Source organism: Haliaeetus albicilla, chromosome 18, assembly GCF_947461875.1.
Source record: "Haliaeetus albicilla chromosome 18, bHalAlb1.1, whole genome shotgun sequence".
Taxonomy (NCBI): domain Eukaryota; kingdom Metazoa; phylum Chordata; class Aves; order Accipitriformes; family Accipitridae; genus Haliaeetus; species Haliaeetus albicilla.
Window position 1 is genome coordinate 1,092,958 of NC_091500.1, and position 23,762 is coordinate 1,116,719.

At 57.7% G+C, this 23,762-nt stretch overlaps 3 protein-coding genes across 5 annotated transcripts in view; all 3 read left to right on the forward strand.

Moving 5' to 3' along the window:
- Positions 1–7,397, forward strand: part of SELENOI (selenoprotein I) — a 32,902-nt gene extending 25,505 nt beyond the window's left edge. The window contains exon 10 of one of the 2 annotated variants that reach the window (XM_069805411.1): positions 1,583–7,397. In XM_069805411.1, coding sequence (XP_069661512.1) covers positions 1,583–1,699 — 117 coding nt within the window. In that variant the 3' untranslated portion in view covers positions 1,700–7,397. The remainder of the gene's footprint in view (positions 1–1,582) is intronic. The other variant, XM_069805412.1, reaches the window with a different exon arrangement.
- A 5,503-nt stretch (positions 7,398–12,900) lies between these two features.
- On the forward strand, positions 12,901–17,913 carry LOC138689659 (uncharacterized). 2 transcript variants are annotated; one of them, XM_069805440.1, is made up of 7 exons: positions 12,901–14,254; positions 14,623–14,727; positions 14,835–15,026; positions 15,313–15,364; positions 15,484–15,538; positions 16,017–17,036; positions 17,648–17,913. In XM_069805440.1, exons 1-7 carry the CDS (start codon positions 13,616–13,618, stop codon positions 17,865–17,867), a joined length of 2,283 nt encoding a protein of 760 aa, XP_069661541.1. In that variant the 5' UTR covers positions 12,901–13,615; the 3' UTR covers positions 17,868–17,913. The 2 variants fall into 2 exon arrangements, with proteins under 2 accessions (XP_069661541.1, XP_069661542.1); XM_069805441.1 differs by having other exon boundaries at positions 12,902–14,254; positions 16,017–17,059; positions 17,507–17,788.
- A 1,974-nt stretch (positions 17,914–19,887) lies between these two features.
- LOC138689927 (uncharacterized) lies at positions 19,888–22,692 on the forward strand. The gene is made up of 2 exons (XM_069806576.1): positions 19,888–20,051; positions 21,149–22,692. The coding sequence occupies exons 1-2, from the start codon at positions 19,888–19,890 to the stop codon at positions 22,194–22,196; spliced, it is 1,212 nt and encodes a 403-aa protein (XP_069662677.1). The 3' UTR covers positions 22,197–22,692.
- The last annotated feature ends 1,070 nt before the right edge of the window (positions 22,693–23,762 follow it).

Consider the following 23,762-nt stretch of genomic DNA (forward strand, 5'->3'; position numbering starts at 1 on the left):
GGATGTCCCTGCTAGGGAAGGTGGGGACACTGCAGCTGCAATGCCTTTTCCCCTGCTGCAAGGGCTGTGTAGAGATCCAGGGACTGATTTGTTCCCCTTGCTCTGTACCAGCTCTGCTTGACTCCCTGAGTTTTGATTAAGAGAGAGAACAAACTCAGAGGAGACCGAGTCCCATTAGAAATGCCCCAGGAAGTTGCTGAGGAATGAGGGCAAGGGACCCGATGTCCCTTACAGAGCTGGCTGCTGCCACGTGTGTACACCCTCCTTGGGAAGCCCTGTCTCCTGGGAACCCCAGCTGTAACGTGGAGCCTCCAGAGTCGAGTTTGAACTGTAATTACAGCAAAGAAGTAATAGCCAGGTTGTCTTGTCTTTCCAATTAGTGTAATGAGGCTTCTGTGCAAGAAGGATTTGAATAGCTAAGAAGCTTAAATAAATTTGGTCTTGGAATCATAGCTGGAGATGGGGACTGAGCGGATGGTGTAATCCTCCTGCCCAGGCTTGCCCATCCCCTGCAGTGAGCTTCTTAGTGCTCTGCTGCCCTGAGCTTGTGTTCCCCTCGTTACCCCCCTCCAGCTTTCCAAGGGCCCATCTGTGCAGTCTTCTCTTCCAGGAAAAAAGAAACTTTGAGCTGAAGAGCCTTTTAAGGCTCTGGGACTGGGACATAATCCCAAACTGCTCTGAATTTGGGAGTAATGATTAGGAATAAACCCTCTGCCCTGACTCTGTGCCCAGCTCAGCCTCCGATGCTGCTCAGCACTGCTTGCTCTTGGTTCTGCAATGACTGTTACCTTGCAGTCACCAGATGCCAGTGCCGCACCATCCGTTTATCCTTCTGTCTGCGGTTCTCTGAACCATGCCTGAAAGCTCGTTGCATTGTGCAGCTTTCGCTCCTCTGTGGTTTTCTCATGTCTGCAAAGGAGGTGGTGAATGCTTCTTCCAAAGACTGGTGTAAAAGGGACCTGATTATCCAAAACCTGGTGTTGGGTTCCCCCCTCTCTGTAGCCCTCCTGTGTGTGTCTTCATGGTCAATGCAAAGTACCCGACCCCCAGTTTGAATTGCAAATGGATTCAGGGAGTGATTTTTCATATAGATATCTGAGATTATCATATTAATTTAAGCAAAATAATAAAAATATTGCTGGGAGGGGCAGAGAGGGAGCAGTACAGGGTAGAATCCTGCGTGCCTGGGCTCAGGGCAGGTGTTTTTGAATCCTGCCCCTGAGGAGGGCAGGAACAGAGGTGAGCCTGCTCCTGGATAGACCACGCTGTTACACGGGAAGGGAGCAAGGCTGCACCTTGCGGAACCACGTGTCTGGCTGGCCTCAGCGTCGGGCTGGCAGGGACAGGGCTCGGCTCCTGGGGCGGGCAGCCTGGCTGGCCCCATAGCACAAGACAGAGGCTGTGGTCCAGATCTGCTGCACTCGTCGGGAGTGTGTAGGGTGGGCAATGGTGGGGAAAGTGGGTGGAGGAAGGTGGTGGGGCTTTGTCAGCTGTACTGGGAACCAGTCTGGCACTCTGCCCGCTTTCCTCCTTGTCCTTCTGAGCCTCGCTAACGTGGTCCTGGTGTCTGCCTTGTCCCCAGGTAAGCCAGCTGAGCAGGCACTTCAATATACGGCCCTTCTCCTTAAAGAAGCCCACGCCAGATTGACTAGGAGTGGAGGAAGAGAAAATCGGCTTGCGGTCTGCAGAAGTACTGTAAATAACTGCTGCAAATACCTGTAAATACTTCAACCATCACCACAGATCTAAACCTATCCTCTGGACAGACATCAGGGCAAAGTACGCACGGTATCCAGTGCAGCCAGGGCAGGACTGGTGCGGGGCAGCCCCTGCTGCTGTTTGAATGCAAGCTTTCAGTTTTGGGTGAAACTGGACGAGGAGGGTAGCCTTTCAGGTCACTATTACTGTATATTAGACCAGCTGAATGTTCCCAGTGAAACCTCAAACTCCAGCTCTTGCTCAGGTAAAGCTGGTTGGGGATGCAAATGGCTTTACCTGAGCAAAGCATCTTGACCTGTCACCAAAACCAACATAACAGCTGATTTCTACAAGGTTGGGGAACATCCTGATGGTCGGGGGAGATCCTGTCTGTCCCTAATCCTGCTAGACAGCCCTTGTCCTGGGCTGGTACTTAGGGAGCAGATGGTGACAGTTCTGCAGCATTCTGTCCTGCCTTCCTGCATTCACCTATTTGGGCAAATACTTGCACCTTTTTTTTTAAGAGGGGGAAAAAAGAACAACACACAAAATGTCTAGTAATATTCTACTTGGGGGGCTTAGAAAATCGGGGCTCAATTTCCTGTAAGAGTGGGAAGGTGGCTTCTGCATACCTCCACTCGAGCTGTGGGTACCTGGGAGCACATCTGGACTGTGTTCCTGTCTGTCCACGTGCGTTCCCTGCCTGGAAGTGGGGTCTGGGCTCTGATCGGCAGCAGAAAGTGGCTTACACTAGCCTGCCTAACTCCCCCCTCTTCCTACCAGGATGAACTTGCTGTTTCAGGTCGGCTCTACTGGGTCATTGCATGCTGCCTGAGCCTCTTCTTTTGTAGCAGTGCAGCCAGGCTCAGTCTGCACATCTCCCTTCCCGCCAGACCATCGACGGCAGCAAATCCATCGCTTGGAGAAGCACCTTAATAAGTGTTGTGTTGGTTGTGTGTGCACTTTCAGAAAGCTGACAGGCGTGTGTGTGGTGGGGTCCTTCCAAATATCCCTTTATTTTTCAAAACCAGTGTCCTCAGCGGCTGCATGTCTCATCCAGGGATATATTTGTTTACTGTCCATTTGTAAAAGACATGTTTGCATTGACTTTTTGTTTTTTTAATTTGTTTTTCAATTGAGTTAGAGTGGGGTGGTGAAGACTGAATGCTGATTTTCTTTTCGGTTCACTTTATTTAATGAAGACCTGTGCTTGAATGAAGAGTGTAGCTTAAACCCAGGCTCTGGAAAGGCTGCATCCGGAAGCGAACAAGCACAGCAGATTGTGCATATGTAATCTACCATGGGAACAAAGTCGCTTATACACTGATTATTGTGCAACATGGTTCGTAGAAGCTTGGTCACAGCATTTTCCTTCTGCAGGTGAAGACCCCTCCTGCTTTAGGAAACCTGCAAACTAACTGCTATTTAATGCTTTTTCTTTTGTAAATTTGAATCATTGTCATGCTGCCTATGAGACTTGAAATCCTGAGGCAAGCTCACGCATTCACCATGCATGGGGTGCAACGTCAGGGTAGCTCGATCACGGTACGCCCTGCGAGGAGCAAGCTGGTGTGTTCATCTGGGCTGACATCGTGGGAGGGCTTGGCTGAACGTCTGTATGCTCATGTGTCTGTATGGCTATGACGTGTCTGGGAAGGGTGGCTAATCTGGGAGAGGGGGCAAATGATTTTCAGAGTTTATTTAATAAAGTAGCTTACTCCTATATATTTTACTGATGTTGTACAGAGAAAAAACCTAAGTGTACGAATGACTTGGGCTGTGCTTGAATTTTTGACTCTTGCTATTTAATGAAATATAATTATGAAGGGAGATAAATTTAAGTCACACTTGCACAAGAATTACAGGGAATCTTAAAATGGGACACAACACTTATCTGAGCATGTCCCATAGATAGCAAAATTGTGCTAGCAGCACTGACAAAAAGTGGAGGTCGGATGATTTACTTTGTAGTTATCTAGATCCTGTAGTTTGCAGCACCAGGGAATAACTGAGCTGTTCCCTTAGGCTTTCAGTAAGCTCCGGGGTCCCAAGCTTGGAGCTTGCATAGTCCCGTCTCTTCCCACTAGTGTTGCTGGGCCCTGAAGACTGGGCTAATGCTGTGAGTTGTCCAATCTGAAATCTTAGGATGTCACTTTGTCTCAGTAATACACTGTTTATCTGTTGTCTCACTTACCTGTGAGCTGGTGCGCTTTTGCAGCACATAATATACCCTGAAAAACCCCTTTGTGAAGTTACAAACATGTGGAAGCAGGGCTTCCTCTCTAAAATCCTGCAAATATTTGTCATGCTGTAGGAGAAAGATCTCTCTTAAACTGGAACCACTTCCTATCTGCACAGGCTTTATCTTTGGAGAGTCCTGGATTTTTGGTGCCTTAATTTATTGCACCTTGAAGCTAGAAAAATATCTCCTTAAACCAGTGCTGGAAAATAGGCTCGCTTGTCTCTAGTGCCGCCAGGCTTGTGACAGAGCAAGGGGAGAGCAGACCTGATCTCAGTGCACAGGTAACTGTTCCTGACTCGTGCTGCTGTGAAGCTGGGGTGGGGGTGTTCTGTTTGGGCTGCTAGAAATTAAGTGATTCCTGCTCCCAGATTCTGGGGGGAGTGGAAACAAACAGAAAGACCAAACCATCTTGCCATGGTGGGGTGTGGCATGCTGAGAAACAAACTATTTATTAATAATAATGGTTTTAAGTCTTAAAAATAAACGTATTCCTTGCTAACAGCATCTGAGGGTAATTGTGTTATGGTGATGGTTGCTTGCCTTGCTGGCTAGACTCTGTCCTTGCGGCGGGACGTGCTCCTTGGGATGGGACAGGGTTGTGCGCAGGCTGGGTAGGATGTGTGCTCACTCCTCAGCTCCTCCTGTCCGGTATTTAAGAGCTGATCTGTGTTGTCTCTTCTCCCAGGGATATTGTTAATCATATTTTCTTAATTACTGATGGACCTGCTGAGTTGATAATAGGACTGTCTTATGCTTTCCTAAATCTGTTTTGCACATTCTATCCCAATACAGAGTATTACCAGGAAAAAACCTGTTCAGGGAGGGGGTGCAGTCCTTCAAGACCCCTTCAAGACTGACTGGGATGTCAGTCTCCTGGCCTCAGGCTCCAGGCAGGTCCTTGTGCTGTGGGAAGAGGTGGCCGGCACTGCCAGCTCCTCCTGGTCCTTACCACGCTGCGGCCGGTCAGCCTTTGCTCTGAAGCAGGTTTTGGTGGGAGCCTGGGACACGCCAATGTATTGGCAAAGGACTTGCGTAGCTGAGGCAGAGAGGCAGCTTTGCTTGCAGCCTTTCTCATCTTGGTCTTGAGGTTCATATCACAGCTCCTGCCTCTGCACCAATCCAGGGACCTAGCACAGCAATTCACAAGCAGAGCCAGGGCTGAGGGTGAAGTGCAGGTTTTGGGACCTCCTGGGGTTTGGGTAAAACTGGCTGTCGCACTAAAAAGAATGTTTTACAAGTACAAACGCTGCAGGTGACCCATGGGCATACAAACACTAGGAAAACCAAGCACCTACCACTGTGGTTTTAGCTTGTTCCTTCCCCCAGTGCTGCAATTAACTCCTCTCTTCTGCGGTCGGTCACTGCAAGGGCTCGGCAGCATTCGCTTCTCTCGTAAACATCAGCCACCCGATACAGGCGGCTTTGCCAGAGCCAGAGGAGCAGAATGTTGTAAGTGTGAGCTTCTAAGGCTCTGGAAACATATATTTAAGCTCCTTAAATAGAGCTGGCCTGATGTTACCTCCTGGGTGCATTGAGTACCTGCAGTTTGTAGTCCGGGAGCTGTTTTGATCTTAGTCAGGTCAGTTCTAGCAAGGTCCCTAAACTCTTCTCCTCTGAGAGCATCTGTGCCTGCCTGTGATAGACCTGGAAAGTCCCTAGAGAAGTAGTGCTTTTTGGAAACTAGCTCAGATCTTCCCGCCCGTGCCACCCCCCCCCCCCTTTTTTTTTTCCCCCTCCATACATGGGTCCAAGGGAACAGTTGTTTTTTGTGCAAACAAGCTGTAGCTGAGCTCTGGTCACCTTAGTTTATGGCAAAACTGTGCATGAGGTTTTCTGTATCCTTCCAAAACCTGCAGGAACTTCCCTGAAGCAGTCTTGTTTCCAGTTGTCCCTTTTTGCTTAGTGTGCATCACTGGCTTGAGAAGTGGGAGTCCTTCAGCGCACCACCATTCCCTTACACACACCCCCATCCCAAAATCTTTCAGTGCTGTGTGTCAGCCTTGCTTCAATGCTGATGGAGCTGGGTCAGCTGAAAGCTCACTTACTCTTTGCTTGTCTAATGCAGATCTGCAGCCCTGGCGTGGGGTTGCAGCCTTGACTCATCCTGCTTTTGCCCACCTATTGTACCTCGCTGTGCTGTGTCGAAGCAGTGGCTGAGGTGAGGTGGAGGCTGCTTTTGGTGGGACGTGGTGACGATGGGTGCTACGCTGACCTTTTTGCTTCTGGAAAAGGTCTCTGTTAGTTTGTAGAAGACCCTTTGGCCCATCCAGGTGTGGTCAGACCTGGCTTGAGAGGTCTCTCGGCTGGTCTCTGAGGAGGTGGTCAGAGTGTTGTTGCCCCAGGAGCAGAGGTTCTCGGTGAAATTTGCTGCTCACCCTCCAAGGTGCCATTCCATCTCAGCCAGCGGCATCTGTGGTGGCTGTTTGGTAGGAGCTGGTGCTATGCTTCAGGTTGGAGACCTCATTAATCAAAATCTTCTGCCCTGCTTTTCCCGGCAGTGTTTCAAACTGATCTGCGTCTCCCTCAAGCTTTCAGCTGAAGTGGATGCTGGTTTTGGTAGTGATCCATGTTGTGCTGGTGCCAGCCCCTCTGGAAGAGGAGGGTGGTGGGTCCCAGGCTGGTTTTGGCTCGGGTCTTCTGCGTGAGTGCTGAATCGCTTTCTTCTCCAGCTGTAACCCTGCACCTAAAGGCAAACCAAGGCAGCAGCATCAAACCCAACCTGCAGAGGTGGGGTGAACTGGGGCATTTCAGACTCAACCCTTATATCTGAGTGGTTTTGGAAACGGTCCTGGCTCTCTGGGCTCCTGCCACTGGGCCTCTGCTATTAATGCAGGACAGGGAGCTTCTCTGCAACCCTTCAGAGCATCTTCAAAGGCCTGTGTCCGTGCAGCTGTTCAGTTTTCCTGGGCAGGGTGGGGAGGATGTTAGTGATGCTGCCTTGTCCTTCAAGAAACAAGTTTGGAGGCACTAACCGGACTCTGCAGCCCAGTTTTCGGCCACCAACCCTCTGTGCAGTGGGGCTGGAGAGCCAATGCTGCTGTCTGCTGTCCTGGTCCCCGGGGCTGTGAAATGATGCAGGGAAAGATGCGTTTGGTGCTTGTGCTGGTGTGGTGGTTTGGTTCTGTCCCTTCCCCATTGAGCCTTTCTGAGGAGCTGCTGTCAGTGGGGGCCTGGGGCTCAGGGTGCTCTGCCAGGCTGCCCACTGGAGCTGAGAAAGTCCAGTCCTTCTGGACTCAGAGATCAGATGAAGCAGCCTGGCTGTCAGCAGCGGTCCTGGCACTGCCATGGTCCTAGGGACCCCGATTGCTTCCCCGAAGTCCTGTCGCTGGGAGTTTAGGTACTGCAGTGAGTTTGAATTCCAGTCTGTTAAATGCTATTACTGAAATATTTATTGTGTTTAAACCAAACAAAAAACTATTAAAGTTCAGCAAAGAATAAAATTTTCCAAGCCTTTTAATGGTGTTTGTCTTTTTTTTTTTTTTTTTTTTTTTTCCTTTCTTTCTTTCTTTCTTTCTTCTGAACAGGCAGCCCAGCATAACGGTGGCAAGTTTGGACAGCGGTGCCTGGGCTGGAGCTGCAGCCCTGCTTTGAACAACTGTGCTTGCCATGGCCAAGGTGGAAAAGCTCTTGAGGGCTCTCCCTGGAGGGCTGGGTTTTCTTCACCTGCTGTGACAGGCTGCTTGTGGAAGTGCTGCAGGGAAGGAAGGGAGCAAGCTGGCTGCAGTATAGGGGAGGACTTGGCAAGGAGAAGGTAGCGTTGCCCTGGGCTGTGCCTGCCCCAGGGCACCCTCCTGGGTTAACAGGACCCTGGGCCATGGTATAGGGACAGGGGGTTGTGTGGGGTTGTGCAGCATCCTCTTTAGCTGAAACCGCCATCCCAAAGGCTCTCCTCTGGCTTGTAGGCTTCTCCCCTTTGCTCTGCCACTCCTGCAGCCAGTGCTGACCACCGGCTCCCTCTAAGTCATTGTATACCCTGGTAACATGACTGAGGCACACATGGTGAGGAAGAAGAAGGTAAGGTGAAGCAAGGTACGGGCTTGAGGGCAGCATGCAGAGAGATGATTTCTTGCTGGCTGCTCCTTGAGAGTGAGGCAGATAGAGCAGTCGGCAGTACTGGGGAGGCTGTGGGTTACAGCTGATGGGGTGGATATGGCTGTTGTAGAAAGACGAAGCAGCAGGACTTGGACATGAAGGGCGATGGGATGAGGGAGTAGCACATCCTGCCCTGTTCGTGCCTGTGCAGGGTGCCGGTTTGGGCCCTGGGGAAAGAGGTGGCATCTCTGATCTCCCCAGGGCAGGCATCGGGGCTCCTCAGAGGAAAACAGAGTCCCTGTCCCCAAACACCCTCTTCTCAGGGGTTTGGCCCCTGCTCAGGCACCCCCCAGCAGCCCCCTTGTCAGGGGCCAAGGGCAGCCCTTGCAGCGAAGCTGCTCCCTGTGGCAGGGTCTGTCCTTTGGGCAGCTGGCTCTGGATCTGTCCTTGCTCCAAGCTGTGGGCCCTGCTCTGCAACAGGTGTGCCTGGGGTCAGCCCTAAGCCCTGCACGAGTGATAAAATCCCTAAAGCGTCCTTGGAGTTGGTGCTGCTTTTCCACGGATGGCTTGGGTAGAGCTGGGGCTGTGCGGAGCCATGGCCATGGGGCTCCCAATGATGGTCTGCTGGGGCTTAAAATGCAGAGTGGGCAGAGATGCTATATTTCACTTGACGACCCTTTCCTGCCTCCTCGAAGCTGGGATTGTGGCTTGCTTCAACTGCAGGAGGCTGGGCATCACTGGTAACGGGTGTTTTCCTGGCAGCAGCTTGACTGCCCTGACAAGTCAGGACTCAGCTCTGCCCCAGCAAAGCTGCTCTGCCCCAGCAAAGCTGCTCGCCATCACAGCGAGCTTTTCGGTGCTAATCGGGGTGATCCCTGCCTTATCCCTGCACCAGCGTGGCCGGGGCTGCGCACGGGGGTATAAGCTGCTCTTGGCGGCTGCGGGTCCCAGGCAGGAGACCATGGACACTGATTTAGTCAGGGAGGCTGAGGTCAAGAATTAGGAAGAACATCCTCTCAAGCCCCAGACTGACTTTCTGTAGGGGGGGTGCGTGGAGTCATGGGCCTCCTGGGTCACCCAGCTTCAGATCTGGACTGTGCTGGGATGTGGAGGTGGCCAGGGACATGGTCCTTGCTCTGGGAGGTGGCCCAGTGGTGGGAAAGGCTGTGGCAGGGGAGGGGAGAGGGACTGCCTTCTGCCTTCCAAACACACACTTTGGGGCTGGGGGAGGCATCTTAATATGTGGCCACCAAATTGCATCAAAATTCAGCTAGATGTGGAGGTTCTGAGTTGCTGCTCTGCATGTGCAGCTCCAGGCGTGCCCAGGAAGGTGCGCGAGTGTCAGAGAGCTAAATGGAGAGGAATGGACCAGTGGCAGCTTTGGCTGTCTCCAGGTAGACGTCCCAGAGCAGAAAGCAGTGCTTCTACTCCAGAAGCTCCTGGGGAGCTCAGCAGACTGGCTGAGAGGTGCAGGATTTACACCCCATGCCCTAAATTCGTTCTTTATGCCCTTTGCTCGGTAGAAGGGAGAACGCAGTTGGTGGTCGTGGGAGTTTCAGTCCCAGTGCCACTCTCCTGCGGTTTGCACTGTCTGCCTGGCGCCCTTCGGACCGATGCCGTCATGCCTGAAACCTCTTTGCTGCTGGGAAAGCTCTGCCTTCCTCCACCGGTGCCGCGGCAGGGGGGTCCTGGGGGTCCCACGCTGCTCTTCCTTCCCGCAGCACTCTGTACCCAGCACCGCGGTGACCGTCAGTGCCAGCCTGCCCGCTAGCATTTCTATTGAAAAGACCCGGAATTGCTCTAAATAAAGGTGCAAGATGGATGGTGCTGCTGGGGCAGGAACCATGCTCTCCCGACTGTGAAACTGTGGGTGTGAAACAGCCCCAGGAGCCATTTTGCTCCCGAAGCAAAGGGGTTGCTTTGCATCCTGCAGCTCCGTGGGGCACAGCCGTCGCCCCAGCCAGTGGGACGTTGCAGTGGGCACGGGCTCTGCCCCACCACAGACCTACCCGAGCTGCTGCAGAGGGTCTGAAACCCTCACGCTGTGGCACCCACCCAGCATCCCCAAACTTGGGGGAGCTCGGCTTTGGCCAGGCCACCTTTAACTCATCTTTGCAGGATGCGGGTGAGCAGCTGCCATGGTGCCGGGCTGGGGAAACCTCAGAGCTGCACATGGGACATGGGGTGACAGCAGAGACAGGGAATCCGGGGCTGAAGCTGTCCTGGGAGCAGTGGAGGAGGCTGCAGGCTGGTGGCAAAGCCTTGAGCAGAACCCAAGAGCCCTGCGGCCTCTTCCCATGCCCCAGGGCCACGCGCTTTCCCTCTGGGCTAAAGCCTAGGTGTATTTAAGCAATGCCTCGTCCTTTATCAGCCGTCTCGACGGCTTCCTCTAAGAGGATTGTTGCGGTAGGTGTAATATACTTAAGGGATTGTTAATAACAATAGCGTTTCGGTAGCACACCGTGTGCCAGCAGGCCAGGTTGCTGCCATGGTCCGTTTGGACCTTGCAGATTTACAGGACAACATACTCTGTCAATTAAACTTTATTCTCTGAGCTTATTAGGAAAGAAAACAAACAAACAAGGGCTCGATCCCTTTTGTACAGACTAGGCTAACACAAGAATTCACTAATTCATCATTTGATTGGGGGGAAGAGCTGTACCTGCCATTGGCACCACGGCTGCCTGCCCACCCATATTTATCCAGCCATGGCCTCCTCTGTCCCCTCCCTGCCAGCGTATGGTGCCCCAGCGTTGCGGGGATGGGCGCAGTCCCACTCAGCAGCTCCTCACACATCTCTCCCCTCACCCTCCGCAGGTGGGTATCACCTGCCCAAAATGGGAGGGGTCTGGGGGGGGCCTTACACCCTCCTCAGCATCCTCTGGCAAGGGGGCTACCCCTCCCAGGGCACCCCAGATTTGGGTGCTGCAATCTGGTTTGGCTGCCCGTGGCAGAGGAGCCAGGCACGTGGCACGTTTGCCCACCTTTGGACTCGCTGGTGCATGTCCAGGGCAGCGGGTCCGAGTGCCGGTAAGCCCTGGGGCTGCAGGAACGCTGCAGGCGGGTGCTGAGGAATCCCCGCTGTGGGCAAGCGACATACCTGGACCAGGGAAATGGAGCTCGGTCCTGCCCCATGCAGAGATGTTTGCAGCTCTGGGGGAGGCAGAAAGCAAATCCTGTGTCCTCCCATCACGCTGGTGAGGACGAACCTGCTACTACCTCCTACAAACCATAATTACTTGATGTTGCTCCAAGAAACGGGGTCAAATGCACGGCCCCAGAGCCCCGTGCCTCCTTTGCCGCATGGCCTGTGGGACGTGGGTGACGTGAGGGACCAGTCTGCAGCCAGCTCCCCAATTTGCCCGATTTTGGGAGTCATTTGGTGCGCAGGTGAATCAGGAACTGTATCTGACAGGCGAGAGGTGGGTGAAGCTGGGGAGGTGATGTGAGCAGCCATAAAGGTGACCTGGTTGGAAGGGGAAAATTACTGAACGGAAGAAAATGTCTACAGCGAAAATGCCTGCCAGCCTGGGAACTCGGCCTGGGAGCCAGAAGCATCCTTGGGAAGCACAGCTGGCATCTCTGCAGTGCAGCTGGGTACCGAGAAACCAGAGACATCCTGAGATACCACCAGTAAGCGCAAAAACAAGGAACTGTAACAGCAACTTATGGTCTGAAAAGGTGAAAAACAGTCTGGAAAAAGGGGGAAATATCCTGAGAAAGTAAGAATCAGTAACTGCCGCTGGCTGTTCTAACTGCAAGAACAGGAAAACAGTCTGGAAAACTAGAAATTGGTCAGAGAGAACAGAAAACATCATCATCTATTGGCTGTTCCGGGTGAAAAATAGGAATTAACAGCATATATTGGCTGCTTGAAGTGGTGGTGTCCTATGCCCTCTTATGTGTCTAATATAAAAATGACATAGTTTTTACCCAAATGGAGCTTTTCTCTCTGAGAACTTCCCACGCTGCACAGACTTCTCCCTTTCCTAAACAGGTCTGCATGAACTTTCTACGAGATCTTGGACCCTCGTTGAGGATGTCTGGCTGACTCCAAACTCCATGATGCAGATCATCTTCAAAGTGAGACTCTGTTATTTTAGTGGTCCCCCTCAGGGTCCCATGTTGGGCTTGGTTCAGTTTGTCCTGCCACTTCTGGGATGGTTGGGTCCCCTTTGGGGATCTGTTTAATGCACTTGATATAGGAAACATACATTTTTTATATATATATATATATATGTGTGTGTGTGTGTGTGTGTATATAAGTAAGCTATCATAAGTATATCTAGTGTTTTCTATTATTTATAAATTTGCTTCACTAGTGATAAGATTGTAGTAATCCATAATATTATATATATTTGATTCCTGCTATTATTGATTGCTGCTATTATTGATTGTTGCTATAATTAATTGCTGCTGTACTATTGATTGCTGATAATATTGTAAATTGTAATAGCTTGATACATATATATTCCCTTTATTAATCATTGCTAGAAGTGATTTTTGTGGTATTTGTGGCAATGCGTAATAGAGTAGAGAAATTTAGAGATCAAGCTTCTGTGTCCCTGTGTATTAGGGAATCCTACGGACCCACGGTCCCGATTTGGACACACCGGTAGGCCGGGGAACCCTTTAGGTCGTGACATGGCATCAGGCTGGGTTTGGGGGTCCTGCAGCGGCAGCGGGGCATGCTCGCCTGGGTCATGTCCTGTGTCCCTCTGAGGATCTCTCTCAGTGAAACAGCTCCTGTGGAGTGTGTTCAGGTGCATCCTTGGTGCAGGAGCCCAGTAGCCAGGGATGCAGAGGGGCTGCATGCCCCTGGCTGCTGCTTTGCTGATGGTTTGTGCTGGCTGACAGCTTGTCCTTGCAAAACTTGTTCCTTTTTGCTGCAATTTTCCTGCTCCATCCAGCTACATATGCCCAGCCTCAGCCTGCGTTGCTCATGACCCATGCACAGCCACAGTGAAATGGGTAATTGGCAATGATAAAGGCAAAGCTTGGCTCACAGCAATGGGCACATTGGTTCTGCCACCTCCAAAATAGTGTGGTTTCTGTAGAAAGCACCTCAGGACCCACTCGTGCAAGCCTGGGCAGCAGCGTGCACTGGGTGGGGGGGCTACACCACTGCAAACGCCCGGTTGCAGACTCAGCTGGTGCTGAGGAGCGGAGAAGCTGCCGGAGGAAATTTCACCTCTTTAGGAATCACTCAGAAGATGAGAGATTAAAAAAGTGCCCTGAAGGATTTTGCTTGATCTGTCCGGATCCTGTAAACAGGGGCTAGTACAGGCTCGCCAGATCCCTGATGGAGTCCCTGAACATCACCCAAATCTGCCGCAACCTGCTGCAAAAGCTGAACATAGCTCGGGATAGCAGCGCTCCAGTCCTGTGCGGAGCCATGTGGGAAGAATATCCCGTCTGCCTGCAGTGCCGTCGATGCCTCACCGGCAGCTGCCCGCACTGCAGCCAGCCCGTGGCAGAACAGGACCTGCCCACGCTGGCCGTCACCCTCTGCACTGTGGACATGCTGGTGCACGAGGAGGACCTCCAGCTGGAACTGGGGCTGGGCTTTGAGCTGGCCATCAATGGGGAGCTGCTCTACACGTGGGAGATAACCCAGCGGCTCCCCAAAATCGCCCCTGAGAGATGCTGCGAGGAGTGCAGCGCGCCTCTGCCCAGGAGCCCCGGGGACAGCAAGGGCTTGCGGGCATCGTTCCCTGTCTCCAGATCCCCGGGAACACCAGCGGGACAGATGAGGCTGGGCAGGCAGGACGCGAGGGCTGCTCCTGCAAGGCAGGCCGGGGCAAAAGGCGGCGATACCAGCAGCGCCGACCTGCAGCCAGCCAGGCGGGGGGAGTCTGTCCCCACCGTGGTCCCCACGTGGCCCCTGCCCCCATGGGCACAGCCTCCCCCTCCCATGGCCCTGGAGCGGCTGCGGAGAGTCGGGCTGGAGCCCCTGCCCTTGGTGGGCTACAAGGGCCTGCAGCAGGGGGTCACGCTGCAGCGCATCCGGGAGTCCTGGTGCAAAGTGAAGAGCAGCGTGCGAGAAAGCTTGGAACCCAAGGGCACCACGGAAGCGGACCCGAAGCTGCCGTTCCACCTCCGGTTTCAGGTCGACGCGCTCTTCCACGCCATGGCGATGGAGGCGTGAGGAGTACTGGCAAGAAAAGTCACCATGACAGCTCCCTGCAGCCACACAATCACCCCGATGGGGTGTTCCAGGGCCCTGGCCGGGATCCCTGGTGCAACAGAGAGGAGAAGGGACCATCATGGTGTCCCTGGCTGGTGAGAACCCGTCAGTCCCCGGGGACGGGAGTGGGGGTCTGCTGCCAGGGCCACCAGCAGGTCCCCCCGGGGTGCCAGAGCAGCCCTGGTGCTACCAGGACCAGGTAGCCATTGCAGTGGCCCATCCCGGCCGAGGGGTGGAGGTGGGTGGCCCAGAGGGACCTTCCCTGCCCACTCTCCCGCAGGCCCTGGGCTACGTCCTGGGGTGCGCTGCCCCTCCGAACCCTGACACAGGGGCTCTCTGGGGTGGCTGCTCCCCGATGGCTTCACAATCTCCCACGCCAGCTCAGCCCTGGGTTGACGTGGCAGCCACTGTGTGTCTACACGATGTCACCACGGCATCACAAAGGTGGTCCCCCTCTTAACAGGTTGCGGGGAGGCTCGGGTGTCACTTTGACTGCACGCGAGCCAGCGAGCAGATGGGCAAGCGTGTGGAAAACACAGCAGAGATGGGAGGAGAAGCAAACCAGCAGGTAGGAGCGGGGTGCTTTGGCGTCCCCCCAACCTCTCCTCCCCGGGTTTCTCGGCCTCCCCACAAAGGGGCCCTCCTGACGCCTTTGCACATCCCCTGGTCATGCAGAACCGCTGGAGGAGATGCTGGCGATCCCTGTGCGAGATGGAGGAGTGGAAGCTGACGGTGCTGCTCTTCCTCTCCAGCCTGAGCCTCTGGGGCCTCTGCACACTCGTGCTGCCCTGCACCCCCAGCCTGGTGACCATCCTGGGTCTGGGCATCTTCATGACCTGGTGGCCCAACATCAAGGCCAAGGTCAAGGTAGGCGTCCGTCTTGGCATCGCCCCAAACGCTCCCTGGGCAGGGGCTAGCCCGGGGCAGAGCCCATCCCCGGGGATTTTTGGGAGGGAGCGGTGAACAGCGGCCATTGCCCACCCAGGCAGGCCCCTGCTCCGCAGCCACCGAGCCACCTCCGCTCAGGCACCGGGCTCGGGGCCAGGGACGCTCCTGTCCCTGAAACTCCGGTTACCCTTCCAAGGGTCCTCGTCTGCTGGGCAGGGGAGGGGAGACACCTCATGCTAACCGGGGGCTTGCTTTCTGGGGGCAGGGGACCTTTGCAGGGAAGAGACGTCGCAGCAGCAGGAGGAAGGACCCGATAGGTGAGCAGCCCCGTCCCAGAGCTGCGCCGGGCTCCGCAGCGGCTCCCGGCCGAGAGACGCCGTTGCACCCCGCGAGAGATGGCTGCCCTCACTCACTCTCCCTCTGTCTCTTCCCCCAGGATCATCCGTCCCCTGGGAAGGCGTGGAGAGCTCTGCCGAGAGCCTGAAGGCAAGGTAAGTGGAGCGCCTCCCTTCAGGGGGGCAGTCCCCTCCGGGAGCCCCTGGCTGGGGAACCCCACTGGTGGGTCCCTCTGCCCCTTTGACCCCAGGAGGCTGCGGGTGGGCGAGAGCAGGATCCAGCAGAGAGCCAGGGCCCGGGCTCAGCCCCAGGAAGGGAAAGGGCTCGAGGAGCGAGGGAAGGGAGGGATGGCTCGGGGAGGGCAGGTTTCCAGGCCAATGCCCTCTGCTGACACCCGCCACATACCCCCCCCTACAGAGCCCACCGGTGGCCCCGGCACCCCTCTCTGTCCTCAGCCCCTGGCCTGGGCTGGCCCCGTGTTCCCGAGACCCCAGCTTCGCCCCCAGCATCCCAGAGCTGGCAGGGCTGGCTGCGGGCAGCTGGGAGATCGCCCAGGAGAAGGCAGAGAGAGGGAGCCGGGTGGGTCCTGTCCCACAGCAGCCCCCACAGTCCTGCCGGTATGTCCCCCCACAGGTCGGGGAACCCCCATGGAGGAGAATGGTGGGAAAGCGGCTACGGCAAGGAAGCAGCCTCTGCAAGGGAGATCCCCTCGGACACCGGAGACGTGGGTCGACGTGGAAATTCCAGTGCTGCCAGCAGATCAGGGAGCCAGCCCTCCGTCGCCAACATGAAGGAGCTCGCCAGATCCCTGATGGAGTCCCTGAACATCACCCAAATCTGCCGCAACCTGCTGCAAAAGCTGAACATAGCTCGGGATAGCAGCGCTCCAGTCCTGTGCGGAGCCATGTGGGAAGAATATCCCGTCTGCCTGCAGTGCCGTCGATGCCTCACCGGCAGCTGCCCGCACTGCAGCCAGCCCATGGCAGAACAGGACCTGCCCACGCTGGCCGTCACCCTCTGCACTGTGGACATGCTGGTGCACGAGGAGGACCTCCAGCTGGAACTGGGGCTGGGCTTTGAGCTGGCCATCAATGGGGAGCTGCTCTACACGTGGGAGATAACCCAGCGGCTCCCCAAAATCGCCCCTGAGAGATGCTGCGAGGAGTGCAGCGCGCCTCTGCCCAGGAGCCCCGGGGACAGCAAGGGCTTGCGGGCATCGTTCCCTGTCTCCAGATCCCCGGGAACACCAGCGGGACAGATGAGGCTGGGCAGGCAGGACGCGAGGGCTGCTCCTGCAAGGCAGGCCGGGGCAAAAGGCGGCGATACCAGCAGTGCCGACCTGCAGCCAGCCAGGCGGGGGGAGTCTGTCCCCACCGTGGTCCCCACGTGGCCCCTGCCCCCATGGGCACAGCCTCCCCCTCCCACGGCCCTGGAGCGGCTGCGGAGAGTCGGGCTGGAGCCCCTGCCCTTGGTGGGCTACAAGGGCCTGCAGCAGGGGGTCACGCTGCAGCGCATCCGGGAGTCCTGGTGCAAAGTGAAGAGCAGCGTGCGAGAAAGCTTGGAACCCAAGGGCACCACGGAAGCGGACCCGAAGCTGCCGTTCCACCTCCAGTTTCAGGTCGACGCGCTCTTCCACGCCATGGCGATGGAGGCGTGAGGAGCACCGGCAAGAAAAGGTGGGACGGGGAGGAGCGCGGGCAGGGCGAGCGCAGGACGGGAGGACGGGGACGGGTCTGGGCTGTCTTGTGCAGCCGTGGAAGCTGTGCTGTTCAGGAGGCGTTTCTGTGGGACGACATCGTGTGGTCTGGGAGCGTGGGGGCGGCGGGGAGAGATGCGATGGCCTCTCGCTGAGTTTTGGTGTGGACACGGCTGGGAAGGAAAGCACGCGGAGAGGCAGGGTCCGGCTCAGAGCCGGAAAGAGGCCGGGGGAGGTGGGGATCCTGCGGGGCTTGCGGAGGGCAAGGGTTAATGCCGGGGATGCGCAGGAGATGCCCCTTTGCTCAAAGACCCCGTTTGGAGCCCAGGGCACCCCTCTGCCCCCAGCCTGGGCCTCTGCGGGGGGGAACCTGCTCGAGGACGAATGGAGCCCTGGGGTCCCTCCTCAACCCCGTTCTCTCTTCCAGGGCAGGCCAGAAGAGACTACCTGCTGGGCAGCACCCCCAGCCGATGGGGAGAAGTGACTGGGGCTTCCCTGCCCAGCAGCAGCCCCTCTCGGTCCCGTCATCCCCAAGACATCGCTGTCTGCCTGCTGCCGTCCTGCCCAGAGGGGAAGGCAGGGCCGTGCCTGCTCTGCTCCCCGTGCAGCTGAGGGACCAGGCTGCCAGCCAGGGCAGGGACACTGGGGAGAGGCAGCGGGAAAAGAGGCTGCCACTGGGAAGCTGCGGGGAAGACGGAGGGAAGGAGGAAGGGGCTCGTCTTGAGAAGCAGCCAGCGACACGTGGTCTCCCCACTAACACGAGGCCTCTGCAGAGAAGCCAGCAGTGAAACCCAACCTTTATTGACCGATTAAAAGAGTAGCATCCTTAAAACATGCCCAAGAGCTCTTCCTTTATTGCATGAATGGGGGTAGGGTAGGGTGTCAGGGACAGTACTGGCAAGGGAGACGGACATTGGGGCCACTCTGTGCCTCATCCCCACCCTACGGGGGGCGGGCACGTCCCCAGCTGATCCATCCCAGGTCCCTGCTTCACCCTTGTTCCTGAGGTCCCTCCAAGGAGCCTTTCGGGAGCGCTCCCATGGCCCCGGCCCCAGCTCTCCCTCCCTTTCCCCTGGGGCCAGGGGCTGAGCTCCCTGGGAGGGCTCCGAGAGTCCCAGCCTGGGTGTCCCGGTGAGGGATGCACAGCCTCGGGATCGACGCCATCCTCCAGCCCCATTTCTCTGGGACTAAAGCCACGAAGGGGACCCACAGAGGAGGAATGCAAAAGAAGAGACTCAGCAACAGCAGCAGCAGCAGCAGCAGCAGGGAGATGTCCCTTGAAAGGCTGCAGGAGAAGAAGGGCACAGTACACAGGGCACCCCCATTTTCCCAGTCCAAATGCCCTCCACCAGCAACGGGGCACTCCTGAGCTGTTCTGGGGATCAGCACCCAGGCTGGCGGAGGGGCGACGTGCCTGGTGTGAAATGTATATTGTCTTTTGCAAAATGAGAATACTGAAAGTTTGCCTAACTGCCGCATAAGCTATGTCTTGACAGGATGTTTGCTTCACTGACACTAAGCTAGGCCTTGACATGGGAAATGTAACCTTGGAGCTAATTGGAAATGGAAAGATGGAACGATAAGACAACCGCCTGCAGCTGCTGGAAAACCGCGGGGTGAAAGGTGCAGCTGGAGGAAGACTACTAACTTCATCCCTTGCGGATCCCCGGGAGCCCCCCCCAAACCACGAGAGATGCGTGCAAGTGGGGGTGGTCTGGGGTGGAGTTATGTTAATATATATCTGAAATATTAAAATGACTTTTTGAAAATGCCACGAACACAGTGTATAAAAGGTGAGTTTGGGTGCAACCGGGTGCGCCTCTGGTTTCAACCATGCACCCAGCGCTGTTTGCCTTTGCTTTATAATAAAGTTGTAAAATTCATAAAATTCTGCGCGAGTGTGTTTCTCACACCTGGCACACAGGGGTTGCTGGGCATGGGGTTCACAGGGGGAGGAAGAGCTGAGGGGAGATGCTGCAACCTGCTGCCATCTTCCCGCTCACAGGGTGGAGGCAGGGAGGGCTGTCTTCTGCTGAGAAGTCACCCGTGCTTTGTCCCTGCACCTGCAGCTCTGGGGAACGGGGACTTTTGGGAAGCTCCAGCTGGCGTGAGCCCTCCTTCCCACCTCCTGGGTGGACTGAGGAAACGTGTGCCTACTGTAGGGAGGGTTGCAAAGAGGACGGAGCCACGCTCTTTTCAGTGGCCCCGGCGGCCACGGGCACGCACTCAGACGCAGGAGGGTCCCGCTGAACAGGAGGGAACGTGTTTTTTACTGGGAGGGTTGCCCAAGGAGGTTGTGGAGCCTCCGCCTTTGGAGACAAGTCAAAAGCAGTCTGGATGTGGCCCGGGACAAGTGGCTGAGGGTGGCCCTGCTTGAGCAGGGGCTCGGATCAGGCCACCTCCAGACGGGCTCCTGTGAGGAGCCCTGTGGTGGCTGACAGGGGGTCTGCCGACCCAGCCAGGACCAGCGCTGCAGCGCAGAGGACACAGAGCCCCAGCAGTGCCTCAGAGTGCCCCCGCGGACGTTTTTCACCCCAATAATTCGCCCTTTCTCCCCCTTTTTCGCTCCTTCCCTTGGGATCAAGCCCGCGCTCCCCCCTCTCCCGCCTCAGGGCAGTTGCCTCAGGGGGCACGCGCAGCAACGGGCGCTGCGCAGACCGCGCCGCGCGCCGCTCGGGGGAGGCGGGAAGCCGCGGCGAGCACGCGCTCCCCCGGCGTTGCTAGCCGGCGCCGGGACGCTGTAGCCGCGCGGCGCGCATGCGCGGTCGCCGCCTCAAACGGGGCTGCCTGAGGCGGCGAGCGGGCGCCATGGCGGCGGCGGCGGCGGGCTGGCGGGACGCGGCCCCGGCTCTCAGCGACCCCGGCTCTCAGCGACCCCGGCTCTCAGCGACCCCGGCCCCCGGCCCCCAGGAGCGAATCGCCGCCCACCGCCGCCGCCGCCGCCTCGCCGCCCGCCTCGATGCCAAGCGCCGGTGAGAGACGGGGGCTCGTCCGCCAGCGCCCCGGTTGTGGCGGCCTGCACCGCCAGCCGGCTCCCCCTCAACCCGAGCTGGGCCCGGGCCCCTTCCCTGCTCCCAGCCGGCACCAAGTCGCGCACCTCCTCCCCGGACCCCGCGTCTGGTCACAGGGGGTTTCCTCTTCCCCGAACTGGGAGGGTTTCCTCTTCCCGAACTGGCACCGTGGTGGACGTCCCCACTCTCAAACCAGTGCCGGTTCCAGATCCCTTACCCCAAACTGCAACCCGGTCCTGACCCCCCCACCCAGGACCAGCAGAGGCTCAGAGACCGTCCTCAGGTCTCAGAACATCCCCTGCCCCACACCGGCACTGGGGCCAGGACCCCTGCCACCAACTGGCAGGGGGCAGGGACCTGACAGGGCCTTGCCAGCCTTCCTGGGACCCAGGACCTCTCCCCAAAGGGGCCTTGGGTCAGGGACCGCCCTGAATCCGGAACCAGTCAGACATTCCCCCTTCCCTGCCGATTGGCAGGAGGTCAGGGACCACCCTCCCAATCAATCCCAGCTCAGCCCAAAGTCAGGGACATCCCTGTCCCGTCCCCAGGCTAGGCCTGGGGCAGTGATACCCCCTGCCTCAAGATATCGCCCTGCCACGGACCCTCTGCCCCCATGGACAGAATCAACGGCAGGCCAGTAGCCTCCTGGATCAGGCCAACGTTCCCAAACCTGGGACTTGCAGGCCATGGGCACGCCTTTTCCCCAAACCAGGACTGAAGTGGGGTCCTCTCCCAAGCCCTCTGCAGACACCCCACTGTACCCCCTCCCACAGAGCCCACCAGTAGCCCCGGCACCCCTCTCTGTCCTCAGCCTCTGGGCTGGGCTAGCTCTTTTCTCCTCGGGCTGGCGGGCGCCGAGCCCCTCACTATGCGCCTCGTGCTGCTGGCCTGGGCTGGCCCCGTGTTCCCGAGACCCCAGCTTCACCCCCAGCATCCCAGAGCTGGCAGGGCTGGCTGCGGGCAGCTGGGAGATCACCCAGGAGAAGGCAGAGAGAGGGAGCCGGGTGGGTCCTGTCCCACAGCAGCCCCCACAGTCCTGCCGGTATGTCCCCCCACAGGTCGGGGAAGCCCCATGGAGGAGAACGGTGGGAAAGCGGCTATGGGAGGGAAGCAGCCTCTGCAAGGGAGCTCTCCTCAGAGACCGGAGACATGGGTCAATGTGGAAATTCCAGTGCTGCCAGCAGATCAGAGTCCCTCAGGAGCCAGCCCTCTGTCGCCAACATGGAGGAGCTCGCCAGATCCCTGATGGAGTCCCTGAACATCACCCAAATCTGCCGCAACCTGCTGCAAAAGCTGAACATAGCTCGGGATAGCAGCGCTCCAGTCCTGTGCGGAGCCATGTGGGAAGAATATCCCGTCTGCCTGCAGTGCCGTCGATGCCTCACCGGCAGCTGCCCGCACTGCAGCCAGCCCGTGGCAGAACAGGACCTGCCCACGCTGGCCGTCACCCTCTGCACTGTGGACATGCTGGTGCACGAGGAGGACCTCCAGCTGGAACTGGGGCTGGGCTTTGAGCTGGCCATCAATGGGGAGCTGCTCTACACGTGGGAGATAACCCAGCGGCTCCCCAAAATCGCCCCTGAGAGATGCTGCGAGGAGTGCAGCGCGCCTCTGCCCAGGAGCCCCGGGGACAGCAAGGGCTTGCAGGCATCGTTCCCTGTCTCCAGATCCCCGGGAACACCAGCGGGACAGATGAGGCTGGGCAGGCAGGACGCGAGGGCTGCTCCTGCAAGGCAGGCCGGGGCAAAAGGCGGCGATACCAGCAGTGCCGACCTGCAGCCAGCCAGGCGGGGGGAGTCTGTCCCCACCGTGGTCCCCACGTGGCCCCTGCCCCCATGGGCACAGCCTCCCCCTCCCATGGCCCTGGAGCGGCTGCGGAGAGTCGGGCTGGAGCCCCTGCCCTTGGTGGGCTACAAGGGCCTGCGGCAGGGGGTCAGGCTGCAGCGCATCCGGGAGTCCTGGTGCAAAGTGAAGAACAGCGTGCGGAGGAGCGTCGGGGCCGAGCGGGGCTGGCTGTGGCTGGCAAGGAGCTCGTCACCCAAGGGCACCATGGAAGGGGACCCGAAGCTTCTGTTCAGGTCAATGCGCTCTTCCACGCCATGGTGATGCAGATGTAAGGAGCACTGGCAAGAAAAGTCACCATAACAGCCCCTTAAGCGTGGATGGGATTTTCGCGGAGAAACCCTTGAGGCGAGTTCACCTAACCTACTCCCCATCCTTCCCTCTCAGGTTTCCCTGCCTCCCTGCAGCCACACAACCACCCCGATGGGGTGTGCCAGGGCCCTGGCCGGGATCCCTGGTGCAACAGAGAGGAGGAGGGACCATCACGGTGTCCCTGGCTGGTGAGAACCCGTCAGTCCCCGGGGACGCGAGTGGGGGGCTGCTGCCAGGGCCACCAGCAGGTCCCCCCGGGGTGCCAGAGCAGCCCTGGTGCCACCAGGACCAGGTAGCCATCGCAGTGGCCCATCCCGGCCGAGGGGTGGAGGTGGGTGGCCCAGAGGGACCTTCCCTGCCCACTCTCCCGCAGGCCCTGGGCTACGTCCTGGGGTGCGCTGCCCCTCCGAACCCTGACACAGGGGCTCTCTGGGGTGGCTGCTCCCTGATGGCTTCACAATCTCCCACACCAGCTCAGCCCTGGGTTGACGTGGCAGCCACTGTGTGTCTACACGATGTCACCACGGCATCACAAAGGTGGTCCCCCTCTTAACAGGTTGCGGGGAGGCTCGGGTGTCACTTTGACTGCACGCGAGCCAGCGAGCAGATGGGCAAGCGTGTGGAAAACACAGCAGAGATGGGAGGAGAAGCAAACCAGCAGGTAGGAGCGGGGTGCTTTGGCGTCCCCCCAACCTCTCCTCCCCGGGTTTCTCGGCCTCCCCACAAAGGGGCCCTCCTGACGCCTTTGCACATCCCCTGGTCATGCAGAACCGCTGGAGGAGATGCTGGCGATCCCTGTGCGAGATGGAGGAGTGGAAGCTGACGGTGCTGCTCTTCCTCTCCAGCCTGAGCCTCTGGGGCCTCTGCACACTCGTGCTGCCCTGCACCCCCAGCCTGGTGACCATCCTGGGTCTGGGCATCTTCATGACCTGGTGGCCCAACATCAAGGCCAAGGTCAAGGTAGGCGTCCGTCTTGGCATCGCCCCAAACGCTCCCTGGGCAGGGGCTAGCCCGGGGCAGAGCCCATCCCCGGGGATTTTTGGGAGGGAGCGGTGAACAGCGGCCATTGCCCACCCAGGCAGGCCCCTGCTCCGCAGCCACCGAGCCACCTCCGTTCAGGCACCGGGCTCGGGGCCAGGGACGCTCCTGTCCCTGAAACTCCGGTTACCCTTCCAAGGGTCCTCGTCTGCTGGGCAGGGGAGGGGAGACACCTCATGCTAACCGGGGGCTTGCTTTCTGGGGGCAGGGGACCTTTGCAGGGAAGAGACGTCGCAGCAGCAGGAGGAAGGACCCGATAGGTGAGCAGCCCCGTCCCAGAGCTGCGCCGGGCTCCGCAGCGGCTCCCGGCCGAGAGACGCCGTTGCACCCCGCGAGAGATGGCTGCCCTCACTCACTCTCCCTCTGTCTCTTCCCCCAGGATCATCCGTCCCCTGGGAAGGCGTGGAGAGCTCTGCCGAGAGCCTGAAGGCAAGGTAAGTGGAGCGCCTCCCTTCAGGGGGGCAGTCCCCTCCGAGAGCC

Coding starts and splice junctions, on each gene's coding strand:
- LOC138689659 (XM_069805440.1), top strand. CDS start 13,616: ATGCTGCGAGGAGTGCAGCGCGCCTCTGCCCAGGAGCCCCGGGGACAG. Junction 15,365..15,483: donor CAGGAGGAAGGACCCGATAG/GTGAGCAGCCCC, acceptor CTCTTCCCCCAG/GATCATCCGTCCCCTGGGAA. Junction 15,539..16,016: donor GCCGAGAGCCTGAAGGCAAG/GTAAGTGGAGCG, acceptor GTCCCCCCACAG/GTCGGGGAACCCCCATGGAG.
- LOC138689927 (XM_069806576.1), top strand. CDS start 19,888: ATGGCGGCGGCGGCGGCGGGCTGGCGGGACGCGGCCCCGGCTCTCAGC. Junction 20,052..21,148: donor CGCCTCGATGCCAAGCGCCG/GTGAGAGACGGG, acceptor GTCCCCCCACAG/GTCGGGGAAGCCCCATGGAG.